Consider the following 14617-nt stretch of genomic DNA (forward strand, 5'->3'; position numbering starts at 1 on the left):
ATCTCCCAGGTAACGAGGGAAGAGACAACCAAATGCATAGGGGAACACTAAAAAAGTCTGACTGGTCCACACATGAATAAATATTGCTCTCGTCCCTTCCTCAATTTCTTTATTTCTGTTCTGAAGCTTTACTAGTTTTCCTCCTTTTTGTAAACCTCCATAACCATATACCTAGAGGTACTATTCATTTCTGTCAGGTTCCTTCCCCTCACATTAGTGCATTCTGTTGTGTGTCCATTCTCTGTAGTGGATTCGCTCAGGGAAGCACGATAGAGTAGTACTAAAATTGGCAGATTATGGAGCCAGAAAGACCAGAATTTTTATCTGGTCTTACCTCTAGCCTGACTCTATTAAAGCCAAATGACCTTGAGAAGGTCAATTAACCTTTCTGAGTTTTCTCCTTCCTCATCACTAAGGAAGGGATAATCTTGGCTCCCACCTCATGAGGTTTCTTCGAGGGTGAAGTGAGGTGATGCAGGTAAGAGTTTTAATAAATATCGACGGCTCCTGCTTTTATAACCGTGGGTGTTTTTGATTTTGTCCTTGTCCTGTTCCTATACTTTGCTGCTTCTTTTTTTTTTTTTTGCGGTACGCGGGCCTCTCACTATTGTGGCCTCTCCCGTTGCGGAGCACAGGCTCCGGACGCGCAGGCTCAGCGGCCATGGCTCACGGGCCCAGCCGCTCCACGGCATGGGGGATCTTCCCGGACAGGGGCACGAACCCGTGTCCCCTGCATCGGCAGGCGGACTCTCAACCACTGCGCCACCAGGGAAGCCCCCCTTTTGATCTTTTAATCTTATCCTCTCGGTTACCTCCCGTTGCTTTCTTTTCTTCCGCTCCTTGTCTTCTGTTACTTCCTTCCCACTGTTTAGCCTGGGTCTGAAACCCAATAGGCTCCTGGACATTAGCCGTGGAGAACTACTGCTGGTTCCAGGCTTGCCTTACTTTCTGCTCGGCACTGCGAGCCCTGCCTCTTCCTCCTCACCTCCTCTTCCTGCTTATTCTCTTTCTGGATTATTAGTAGCAAAACCCTACTATGAAGAGTTGAGGTGAAGTTATTGACATTTCACAGGGTCCAGGGAGGGGGGTGTCTGTAGCCCTTAAGCTGACGTCACAGTAAGATGCTCAGGCAGATCTTGTTCCAGGCAGGAGTTATATATTCTTCTCGGCTTTTAAAATAATGTCTTGTACTCTAAAGAAGATTATTAGCTAATTGGAGAATAGAGAGAATGCTAAAGACATGTCTAATTCTCCCTTCATTTTCTACTTACCAACCCATTATTTTTGTGATTGTGCATTCTCCACAGTTAGTTTTGCTAGTGCAGACTTGGCATGAAAATCAACATGTATTAAGTAATATCCTGGTTAACTGGACAAACATGAATGTGTCATTCTCTTTGATCACCTTGAACTTCCACTAATGACAGTGAGGTGCTTGAACATCATTAATGACAATCAGTAAGTGAAGCAACGATTTTTTTTCATAGATCGATTTCTTAACTACTATTATTATTATTTTTTTTTTGCGGTACGCGGGCCTCTCACTGTTGTGGCCTCTTCCGTTGCGGAGCACAGGCTCCAGATGCGCAGGCTCAGCGGCCATGGCTCACGGGCCCGGCCGCTCCGTGGCATGTGGGATCTTCCCGGACCGGTGCACGAACCCGCGTCCCCTGCGTCGGCAGGCGGACTCTCAACCACTGCGCCACCAGGGAAGCCCGATTTCTTAACTATTAATACAAAGGTGTGAGGTTATGGGAGGGTTAAGTTTTGAGTTTCCATCAAATCACTGTAATCTGATCCCAGTCCACAAATGACTATGATGCCCTAAGTTTTTTGGTGAAATCCAATTCACTGTGAATTCTGATTACATTTCCTATTCCTTTCCAAAAAACAGAAAGGAAATTAAGTTATATTTGATTACATTACAAAAGGCCAACTGGTGTCTGGGCTGTCATTGCCTTGTCAGAAGCCTAACGTACATATTGTACAGGGGCAGGCTCTGGGCTACCGGGCTCTGGCACATGGACAAGCCCTCTTATTCTTTAGCTGAGCAGTTTGTAAGCAACAGCAGAGAGTTCAACGAACACAAATGTACCTATGTGTTTTCATTATGAACAAAGCCAAATATTTGTTGTTTACATGGAATCAATGAAAATTACATCCCTTGAAATATAAGTATAATTTGTTTCTTAGAGCAAGGTTACCAAGTTCAATATAAATCAAGTTTCTTAAAGTTTATTCAATGAAGCCAAGTCTGTATGGGTGGGGCAAAGTATACCCATGATCTATTTCAGTAGTTCTCAACCATTTTTGGTTTGTAGACTGCTTTGTTCATGTCATAGATGCTAAAAATTTTAATTCTCAAATGCACCATGTATATAAATCCCCTGAGGATTTTGTTAAAATGAAGCTTTTGATCAAGCTAGACAGAGATGAGGCCCAAGGTTCTGCATGTCTCAGGAGGTGTTGATGTTGTCGGTCCACGGACACATTTGAATAGCAGGATAATACAGCATGTGGCCTTCTAACTTTATCTGCCCCAGATTGTCAGCAGAACTAATAGGTAGATGTGAGCTATTTCAATTAAGCACAAACAAGGCGACTTTTTGAATAAAAGGCCCATTACTTTTATTTCATATTAGTTTATACTGGAATGCAAAATATGGACTTTGTTATTATTTCAAGTTTGAAGAGTTCAGGAGGATATTTGCAAATCATCTTAGGACACTCATTTTCCCAATCTTCATTTAAGAAGCACTTACCTATATCATTAAACCAGTTAGAAAACACTGATGTTTGGGTCTCCTACTCAGAGGTTCTGATTTTCATTGGTCTGGGGTGCAGCCCAGGCTTCCGGACTCTCCAGATGATTCTTCTTGGCAGCCGGAATTGAGAAGCCCCCCTTTAGAAGTTGCAAAGCCAGGAATGCATATGGGTGATGCACTCCCAGCCCCTGGGGAATGCAGAGTGCTTCTTAGAGAGTGAATGAATAATACAAGGAAAAGAATAAAGTGGAGAAAAATAGAATGAATTCAAGAAAGAGAAAAGAGGAACCATTAAAAAAAGGGCTAAGTGGAGGTCTAAGGGTTGACTGTAGTCCAAGAAGAGCTGGATAGGTAGCTGAACGGAAGCCCCCCAGGTGTCATGCATGAGACAGGTTTCACCCTCTTTGTTATTTGTATTGATATGAAAGTAGCACGGAGGCTGAAGTACGCATGCAAAATGAACGGACAATGGATAAGGAATGCACGTTTGCAATGACCATTAGACTCAAAGCTGTTTTTATTTTTGGAACTGCTTGAAGGAAGCGGGAGAAATACTATTAAACACCTTGCGTCTGGGACAACAGTAAAACTTTAAAAGGGCTCACAGTAGCCCAAACCTCCAGAGTGGGTAGGGGACTCCTTTGGTTGGTACAATACAGTTTCTGTGTGGTTGGTGGTTAAGGGTATGTTTTTTTGAGTCATATCTTCATGCTTGTACCAAAGTAGCACAAAAAATGTAAGTGAGACAAAGTGTCATAGCTGCACACACTGCCAACATTCAGCACCTCACATGGTCTGCCGTGCTCTGGGCAAAGGGACCCCGGACAAACATTACATAACTGGCCGATACAATCCGGTGTGCGCTGGGGGCTGAAGATCTATCTCGATGCCTCAGTTTGGATGCGATAAGCATCCTGCTAGAAAGTTAACCCTTGGCTTTTTCACAGGGAACACATATTTATAAGGTTTCAAAAGTCATTGTTTTTGTGAACCAGACACCAAATGCAAGAGACACCTGGTGAACAATAAATATCTAGACGGTAAGAAACTAAATCTGAACACCTTGATCAGAGAGGCACCACCCAGTTCGAGCGAACAAAAGATTCATGGTTTTCCCTTTCTCAAAGGGTTCACTTCTGTGGGTGTTCTGTTTGTGATCTTCTTTCAGCTGATAGTGGCTTTTGGTTACAAACTCTTATCCTTCTATCTTCCGCCTGCCTCACAGCTGTTTAAAGATCCTATTGGCCACTGCTATTATCTCGTTTTTCAATTCAGCCATTAGACCCCGTGCCCTGACACAGATAACCCACCTCCAGGGTGTTTTGCTGCTCTGGCTGGTTCTTTCCTTCAGGAAAAGGCTTGTGCCACAAAGGGGGAGTGATACTGTGATGTCATTACAGAGTTCCTGAAAATGCAGCAGACCCACCCCCTGCCACAAAGGGGCTCTTGTGGGCTTGTTTATCTCTAGGCTGGTGAGAACCTAGGAAGTCACTTTGTTCGACTGGAATAAAAAGCTTAAAATGGTCTCAAGTACAGATTTGCTTTCATTAAAAAGAAGAAAAAAGATCAAAGGAAGAAAGTAGCATCTCCAGATCTCACGTTCCTCCTTCTCTTGTATCACTTCAGTAAAAGACATTAAGCAAACTATGTGTAATTGTTAACCGATGTATTCTTTACAATGATGTTCAGCTCGAGTCTGCAATATTTATTTGCATTTTATTTGCCTTTTTTATGCATTTATCTCCCTCATCATTCTAGACCAGAAACCACTATTTTGTTTGACAGATGAGGACCTCCAGTGTAAGTAAGATGAAAACATATATTACACATGTGGATATTGGAAATCATGCAACATTTCCAACACACTTATACATTCTGATGAGATGCAGATACTGATCAAGAACTCATGGCATAGTGTTGCCAAATAATCACTGTGAACCACTGCTTACAACCCAAGCTCCGAAACATCTAGCTGGTGAGAAAGTTCTTTGTGTGAGGAATAACTACTTTTTATTCATTCAGAGGTTTTAAATCAGAGGAGGGTGGAAACTCCTGATGGAAAAGTTGTGGATTCAGAGTAAGGAACACCAACACCATTGCTGTGTGTGTTTGTGTGTCTGTGTGTGGTGTGTGAATCTGAGGTATGTGTGTGTATATCTGTGGGACTGTTTGTGAATATGTTTGTACGTCTGTGTGTGGCGGTGAGGAAGCTCCTGGTTAGTAGACTTGCCCAGTATGACTTTAAGAGATACCATTAGATCTTAGCTTCTTGAATTGAGGACCCCTGGTATACATACAGAACTCAAAAAATTAAGCCTTTATTTGACTCAGCAAAATTGCATTACAGGGCAGCTCAGATAATCTAAAAACAGAAGAAACTGAAGATGCCAAGAGGTCTAGATTTTGACTCTCATTTTTCTAGATAAAAGGAGAAAGTATTATTCCTGATTTGAATTCGGGAGCTAAAATACTGTATAGGGGAGTATAGGACAAGATCCTGGATTTTTGTCCTGTGATACCAACATATACAAGAGGCTTTTCACTGCATGTTTTCTGATCCAGTCTCTGCCCTGAAACCTCAAACCCCAACACTGGTCTCTCTCATACATATTGTTTAATGAGGATGCAAAGAATTGTTGCTCTAATGGAAACTCTCACTGGCAACTTATTCAGGTATGGTCCCCACCCAAGGAACTTACTAAAACGGTCATTTGGACATTTCAATGCTCCTTCCCAAACTGAGAACATGTTGGAATTTCAACTATACTTACAGTGATTGAAGGCTTCGCAAATTCTGTAGAGCTTCTGTGGGTACCTGTCTTAGACGATTATTCTGCAGCATGCTGCACATTGAAACAAATGAAAAAGAAACCATTAAAGACAGCAATAATTAACAATAACTAGCATAGCAGTGTCAGGCACTGTTCTAGGTGTCAGGGAAACAGCTGAGCATCAGGCACAACCTTGGCCTGTGAGGAGTGACAGATAATTTAAAATTAACAAATGAGTATATAACTTGAGACAAGTAATAGGTACTATGAACAGAAAACAAAACATGGATTTGGGATAGATGGTAACAAGGGGTGAGAATTTTATTCTAAAGGTGGTCAGAGAAGATCTCTCTTTGGAGGTGATATTTGAGTAGAGACCAGAATGGCGTCATGGAACAAAACATGGGAACATCTGGAAAGTTACTGAGGAAGATGGAAGAGCAAGTGCAAAGGCCCTGAGGCCGGAGCTTGCTTGACTTGTTAAAGGAGGAGCAAAGGGTCATTGTGACTGAGGAGGAGTAACTGAGAGCAAGAGATTGGGAGACAACCTAAGGACATCTCATGAAGGACTTGCAGGCTTTATTTTAAATGTGGTGATAAGCTCTTGTTGAAGGGTTTAAGTGGGGGGGAATGATGTGATCTTATTTATGCTTTAAAAGAATCACTGTGATGACAATTAGATTAGACAAAATGGAAATAAGGATAAGAGTAGGAGGATATTAAAGATCTTCTCCCTCCTTGTGCATGATATTTTGATATAAATTAATGCTTCTTGTGAACAATTACACTTTTGCTCACCTAGGTTCAACAGTTCTGATCAGAACATGGGGACTACAGAATGGAGATACCTGGCAACAGTGAAATAAAATATATCATTGCTAGTGGGAAATAGTATGGAAAAATTCCTGCTAGATTTCTTATACTTTGCTACCTCATTCATAAATGTTTATAGTGCAATAATTTCGCAGCCACTCCGCCCAACCCCCAGCCAGTATTTCATGGTCTATGTAAGCCAGAGGGCAGGGAACTATTTTAGGAAAGCATTTTTAAAAGACATTTTAAATAAATATTTCTACTTATTAGGTCACAAATTTATACTTGGATTTTCAGAAATAATTTGCCTGGTTCTCTCATCTCCACAATTGAAGTCTCTTTTCATCAGATGACTACCTGGGATTCAACGCCAGGTATGTCTGACTCCGAAGCTTGATGTACTTTCCACTGTCCCTTGCAGCATTCTCTTGAGGAATAATCGTACAAATTCTCAGGTTGTATGCCTTTCACAGTATGATTAAGAGCATGGGTTCTCGGATCTGACTACCTCTTCCCTGCCAGTAGCCCCGTGGCCTCAGGGAAATCATTCAATCTCTCCACGTCTCAGTGATCAGTAATAATATCCACCCCCAGGGCTTATTGTGATGATCTAATGAGCGAAAGTACATAGAACAATACCTGCTGCCTGGTAAGCATTCAATAAAGGTTGGCCCTTTCTGTATAAACTGATAAGTACTCTTCTCAAAACTAATGATATAGTGACATTTTAATTAATGAGAAAATAAAATTGGCCAAAAAAAACCACCTCTATGCCAGTGGTTCTCAAACTTTAGGGGTCATCAGAATTCATTGGAAGGCTTGTTAGAACACTGTTTTCTGTGTTCCACCCTCAAAGTTCCTGGTTCAGTAGATCTGGGTATGGGCCAGAGAATTTGCATTTTTAACAAACTCTCAGGTGATCTTGGTGCTGCTGGGCAAGGCACCACACACTGAGAACCACCCTAGGCTCTGCTAAGTATTTCTAAGAATATTTTCACCTGAACTTGAGCTACATTGAGATTGGAGATAAGGTCTAAGTTTTGAGTCTTGGCAAGCAAACCATTTACCCTTCTTGACCGTTGGACTTTTATTTGTGTGATGGGAATAGAATAATACCACCTGATTGATAAGTTGTTTGTGGATTACAATATGAAGGCATTTATTATACTTTCATATATGCAAATATGAGCTCCTATCAAATAAGATGTGTAAAATATTTGGAGATCATAAAATTTATGCTCTTCTCACCATGGCTGAGATTCTGTTTTCTAAGGATCATAATTCTGTCACTTGTAATCCAACAGTTTCTTTTTTTTTTTTTTTTTTTGTGGTACGCGGGCCTCTCACTGCTGTGGCCCCTCCCGTTGCGGAGCACAGGCTCCGCACGCGCAGGCTCAGCGGCCATGGCTCACGGGCCCAGCCGCTCCGCAGCATGTAGGATCCTCCCGGACCGGGGCACAAACCCATGCCCCCTGCATCGGCAGGCGGACTCTCAACCACTGCGCCACCAGGGAAGCCCAATCCAACAGTTTTAAACAAGTAATTTCATTATTTTAAACTTGGATTCAATTAACATTTCATAAGTCAAAAGTCTCAAAATATGTTGGTTCCTTATGAACAAAGTCAAGATTTAGAGAGACTTCACACTTCAATTACCGGTTAGGTAATTGGGAAAATTGTAGCTTGAATGCCGTATTTTGCATAATTTACCTAACTATTAAAAGTTTACGTTTATATGTTATTTTATACCTTTCCAAGCAGTTTGAATATATGATATAATTTTAACTTGACAGAAATGTTTTCAAAGTCACTCACTAATTGTGTGATAAATTTAAGTGATAAGATACAGATAATAGACTTAATTGATGTGTAAACTTTGTAGGTAATATATTACTGGCTCGAAGTGTGTACCGAACTGTCCTCCTATGCTTTGCTAACCAGACAGTGAAACTCTTATAACGTGGTCTTTCTAGAATATTGGAAAACTGGAGTAGAGGATAAGAGATATTTAAATGGCTTTTCTTCTTTGAACAGTTGCAAAGTTTCTCAGTAGCTCTATATATCTACCTTCAGAAAATGGAACTTAAACAAGCTTTACTAATGATACCTTTTAAAGCTACCCCTGAGCTACCTCCCAGCAATTTAATTTTCAACCACTTCTACCAGTTAAATACCAAAAATATAATTAAAGAAAATCATTTAAGTCCTGATCTCTCCTTAAATAAAGAACTTTTGTTTAATTACTTTCAAATGACAAAACAAGAGCAAATTATCTCCACTATAACCTTATAGGTCTTCAGTGAGTTAATTAGAAAATCCTGTTTTTGTTTAAGATATTCCAGTGGGAAACAAAACAATTAAAGGATTCATAGCACTATGGAGTGCAATTAAAACAGAGCATTCACAACATGGTTACAGATTTCTCTTATAAATAATCCTTTATTCAATGCAGCAAATACAAGCAGAATGTACCACGAACTGAATATGGGTTTAGGCACTTACAATTTCATTTTTATCATTCACATATGGGTGAGAAAAGAAAATGAAACACTATCTCTAGGGGCAAAGGATGACTTCATATTTTCTTAATCTCTTTCCCCGAGGAGCTTTAAAACTGTAAACTATTCACAATTACATGCAGTGTCCCCAAGCTACTTTAACAATAAATTTTTTGGTTTTTTGGCCAACAGGACTAAATAAGGTCAAGTACAGGTACTGTGAAGCAGGTGAGAGGAAATTATACGTTGAAAGAGGACTCTGTAACAATGGCTTGATCCTTAGGTATTTCTTCTGCCTACTTGTCCTATGTTTAGATATCAAGTAGCTATCCAGGCTTTTTTCTGGGAAGGAGAAAATTTTAGTTGTGACTTTCCTATGGTTAGTTTTATCCATCACCTCCATGTGGCTTTGGTTCTGGTGCTGGTGGCAAGAGGATAAGCCATTCCTCGACTGAATGGCCTACACAAGAAAATGAACCTTTGTTGAGGATAGCCTGGTTCAGAATTCCATGGGACTGGGTATTTTGCAATACTAAGCCAGTAACCTTTTATGAGGCCAGTATTTACAGGGATAATCATCTTAAATTTTAGTGATCTTCCAGAGCTCAGAGTAACAAAATTTTTGATATAAAACAGTCCTCACCAAGGAGGGCTGTTGCTATCTTCATTTCCTATCTTCTAGGATTGGATTACTCTTACCTTTCTCTTCTTTTCCAGATCCTTTCTTACCCTCCTTATGTGATCAGGGCCCCAGATGAATATTACTTGTATATTATCTTTCTCACCATGCTACAATATAAGCAGTTATTTCTTTCTTCCAATGACTTTTGGACTTTATAAAACATTTGAGTCACTTTCCACAATGGTAGGACCAGGCCTGTCTTGTTCAGCATTTTACCTCTAGCACTGTGGTTCTCAACCCTATTGGACCTAATTCTCCCTTTAATACCAAATATTTTGTAACGCTTCATCCATTATATTAAGACAAAATTCATAAAAATATAGCCATTTACACACATCATTTTAAAGAAAAAATATCAACATAATGTACTGCCCTAACTGTATGATAAAGGAGAAATAAAAGTAATTTATAATAAAGGGATTATATGTATTATTATATATGTGATGCTCAGACATGACTATCCTAGGAGGTATTTCTATGAAAGAGTCAGATGTCTGCCTCCACTTTTAATGAATAAGGTTGGGTATGAGAAAAGTAACATGATCAGAAGTTATTCTGTGCAAGAACAGGGAGATGAGAGTAGAGGTCTAAATGGATACTAGAATAAGATCTACAGTTAAGACATATAACAGATTATACTTATTTTATGTAATGCTTTATGGGAAAGAAGGAAATAACTTGTATTAAAACAAAGATAACATACCAAGACATATTATAGATGTTGCAGTGGAGAAAATAAGAAAGTGTTACATTCTCACAAATGAGTGTTCCTTATAGATAAGGGTGATATCAAAATAATTCTCTCTCTTTTACGAGATAGGACTGAAATACCACAGAGAACATCCATCCTATCTCAAATCCATTGCACGCTGAGGTGAGCATCTGTTCTGCAGTACTTCAAGAGGCCCTTGGGAGCACACCCCGCCATAGGTAAGAAGGAATTGAGGCTAAACTGGAAAAAGAAATAGTCATGATACCACCTGCATAGAAGTTGGTTGGTAGACCCTGCCGGATAGTGGAAGAGTAATACTAAAAATGCAACAGGCTACCCCCAAATAAATAAATCATTGTGTAGTTATCTCAGCACAGATTTTGTATGATTGTGCTCCCAACATTTTAAAAGGCCATATACGAAGTATCTATAAAGCAGACTTTGTTAATGAGATTCAATGAGAGCCCTGTGTTTCATGTTTCTCTGCTAAGTTAATGATAGTTATTTTTAAGAAGACGTTTTACAACTTCACAGTTACATAGCTTTAATTTGTTTTGTGGTTTCTGAGGTAATTCTTCTACTGCAATAATATCATTTTCAAATAAATATGTGGGTAGAAATCACAGGATGCACGATCTGTGTTAACTAGTCAATGATTTTGAGAGATTATATTTATACCATTTAATTTTTCCTGTACAGATTATTAGGCATATGCAGAACTTCATGTAAAACCTTTCAGTATGATTACATGTGAAAGTATTATTGATTGAAGTTTGGTGTGGAGGGACAGTCAGAAGTCAAGAGGGATGCAGGGGGATTCTTTATGCTGGGCTGAGCAGCTCATCACAGGACAAGTTACTACACGCCTATCACCTGGAAAACCAAAGATGCTTCCACAGATTTCCAGAACTTTCTGTGGCAGGCGTGATGACCATGGTTGAGAAGCATTGCTCTAACACTAAATACTTTCCAAATATTTGACAATTGATTTGCTCATTGAATACTAGTCTTTAAGTCAGCAAAATAAAGAGAAGAGTGAATACTATTCCTGGCAGGGGTCTTGCTCCTTTTGCATCCCCCTCACATTGATAATGATACAGCTGAAGAGCAAAGTCTGAAAGTGTCATTTTCTTGCTTACATCTTTTTCTTGGCTTCTCATCATGCTTAGGACATAATAATATCTATGCTTTTTTGACATGACATACAGGATCCCGGTGACCAGGACCTTTTCTCTCTCTCCAGGCTCTTCTCCAGATACCTTCTCCTGAATGCTTAAGTACCACCTGCGTAGGGCTGTCTGTTCCTCCCAGGTTCCTCCTGCCTCTGTGTCTCTATGTATAGTGTCCCCTCAGTCGGCTACCTTATGTGGATGGTTGGTTCAAGGTTTGGCTTCTAGGTCAACTCTTTGGAGAAACATCTCTCCTAGGAAGTCGAATTTGAACCATCAGACTGGACAGAGTCCTTCCCAACCTCTGTAGTTCCACAGAATCAGAGTGATCTGTTCATCTGTCTTGGTCACAGTATCTTGATCCCACAATCTACCACTAGATTATAAACTCTTCAAGGGCATGGCCATACTTATTGATCTTTGTCTTTCCAGCAATAATTTGTTCAATGCCACTTTGAGTGGTGTGTGTGCATACATGCGCACGTGCAGACACACACACAATCTAGTTCGGTATATCCAATATACATTTTGTCAATGAATTAAAATAATTCATTCCAATATAATTTATTTAACAAGTTTCCAAAATACTTAGTGGTACCTATTTCGACACAGGGAAAACATCTTAGGTGTCTCATCTAAACTTGATTTATGTGATGCATTTTGAATGGTTCCAAATATTTTGCTGGATTCGTGGAAATATAGGCACATTAGAGTTGGTGCTACAGACTAGAATTTCACCACATAATGGATTAACCTTAGGATTTGGAAGTATGACAACTTAAAAATATTGCTACCTAATAGTAAAAATAACTCAAGGGTAGGGAGATCAAACCCAATCACCTAAGTAGACCAAGACCAAATAACAGTTCTGCTTTTGAATTTACCTTTTAACAAAATATTAAATTTAAATAAAATTGCTTTTTAAAATAGCCTATGTATCCCTCAGGTCAATGAAATGCAATTTCTATTAAGCAGAAATACATCAAATGCCTTTTTAGAGTTTATAACTTTTATCTCAAAGGAGATAAAATCAGGTTGTTTTCCCTGAGATAAAACTTTCCTGGTATGAATTTCAACTTGTGTTATCTATTTTCTCTACCAAGGTCCCTTTCTTTTCTACAAAGAATAAACTGAAAGAAAATTAAACAATGGGTACTAGAAGAAGGAGGTATCAGTGATAATGAGTTTTCTGATAGAAAATTAGGAAGTTGGACATTAAATAGTAAGAAAGCCCATTTTTTACAAGTCTCAATGAATTAACATTTCTCAATTAAACAACTACTCATTGTATCTACTATGCACTAGACTTTTCTACTTCTATTCACAAGTGGAACATAAACTTGATTTTTTTTTTTTTTACCTGAGCCTTATTCAGCGCATCACAAGGAAACAAATCCTGCAAATGGTTTGAGGCTGTGATCTCATTATGTCAGCATAATAGTGATTTATTCACTTGAATCAAAATGACTCAAAAAACTCCCCCCAACTTCATAGCACAAAAGGAAAGGGAAATATGCTTTCACAAGTTTGAGTTGATAAGTTGGTTATTTAGGGGCAAACAAAGTTTTGACATTAAGGTTAGAAAAGGAGAGATGAAGTTTTTTCACACACAAATCCAGCCAGGTATCACATGTTTCTATGGTATCAAAGAAGGCAGACTGGAATTTAGATGAATTATCTCATGACTCTAAATAGTTTATTGGAGGAACTCAATCTTTACAAGTTAATTAGCATCCACTTGACACTAAAATCAGAATTATAACAAACAATACCCGGTTTACTTACAGAACTTTAAGACTGTAAAGGCCAGCAAATGCTCCCTTGGGAATGTATGTCAAAGCGTTTCCGGCAAGACGTCTGCGGGTTTCAAGGGAGAGGAGGGAGAGTAAGCATAGCTCTCTTCATGTGGAATTCATTTAGTTGTTAAAAATGCAATACAATTATGTGCAGACCACGAATGCCAAAAGCAACTCTAAAGAACCTTGTTTTGTTATATTTTGCAAAATATTTCTTTAAATCTCTAATCAAAAAGCTGGCAAAAGAAGGGCCTAAGAAGAAACATAATAAATTACCTATTTTACAATAAATCACTTAATAGCTTACACTATGTATATAAAACTCTCTATCCGTTCATCTGTTGATGGACATTTAGGTTGCTTTCATGCCTTGGCTATTGTATATAGTGCTGTAATGAACACTGGGGTGCATGTATCTTTTTGAATTATGGTTTTCTCCGGATATATGCCAAGGATTGCTAGATCATGTGGTAGTTCTATTTTCAGTTTTTTAAGGAAACTCCATACTGTTCCAAACAGAAACAGACTCACAGACATAGAAAACAAACTTATGGTTACCAAAAGGGAAAGGTGGGGGGGAGGGATAAATGAGGAATTTGGGATTAACACATCCACACTACTATATATAAAATAGATAATCAACACGGATCTACTATATAGCAAAGGGAACTCTACTCAATATTCTGTAATAACCTATAGGGGAAAAGAATCTGAAAAAGAATGGATATATGTATAACTGAATCATTTTGCTATACACCTGAAACTAACACAACATTGTAAATCAGCTATACTCCGATATTAAAAAAAAATTAAAAAAATAAAACTCTCCTTTAAAATTTTTTTTTATACAAAAAGTAGGCAAGGGAATAGATAGGGAGCCATGGGCAGTGATTGTGAGGGCAATGGGCTATTATTTACAGGTACGATGGTTGATGGTTGGGGAAACCCTTCTGCTGAGAGGGCATTTCAGCAGAGGACTGAGCCATGCAGGGACCTATGTGAAAGGAACAGTGGTGCAAAAGGCCCGAGGAGGGAGTGTGCCTGGCGTGGTCCAGAAACTGCAAGAAGACCAGCATGGGTGGAGTGGAATGGCCAAGGGGAGAGTGACAGCAGGTGAGGTTGGAGCAGTGTCCAGAGTCACTCCACACAGGGCTCTGGAGGCCACAGTAGGGACTTCGAGCAGGGGAGTGATGTGATCAGTTCTGTGTTTTAAAAGGGCTCTTCTGGGGCTTCCCTGGTGGCGCAGTAGTTGAGAGTCCGCCTGTCGATGCAGGGAACGCGGGTTCGTGCCCCGGTCCGCGAAGATCTCACATGCCATGGAGCGGCTGGGCCCGTGAGCCATGGCCGCTGAGCCTGCATGTCCGGAGCCTGTGCCCTTCTGACAGGACCCTTTTTTTTTTAATACATTTAT

General features: G+C 39.6%; 1 protein-coding gene across 2 annotated transcripts in view; it reads right to left on the reverse strand.

Moving 5' to 3' along the window:
• The window catches only part of LGR5 (leucine rich repeat containing G protein-coupled receptor 5), a 120437-nt gene that overhangs the window by 34469 nt on the left and 71351 nt on the right, over positions 1-14617 (reverse strand). For both annotated transcript variants that reach the window (XM_032645039.1, XM_032645038.1), the window contains exons 3-4: positions 13196-13267; positions 5537-5608 (exon numbers count right to left, since the gene is read on the reverse strand). In XM_032645039.1, the coding sequence (XP_032500930.1) occupies positions 5537-5608; positions 13196-13267 (144 nt within the window). The remainder of the gene's footprint in view (positions 1-5536; positions 5609-13195; positions 13268-14617) is intronic.

Source organism: Phocoena sinus, chromosome 10, assembly GCF_008692025.1.
Source record: "Phocoena sinus isolate mPhoSin1 chromosome 10, mPhoSin1.pri, whole genome shotgun sequence".
In the NCBI taxonomy this organism is placed as follows: Eukaryota; Metazoa; Chordata; class Mammalia; order Artiodactyla; family Phocoenidae; genus Phocoena; species Phocoena sinus.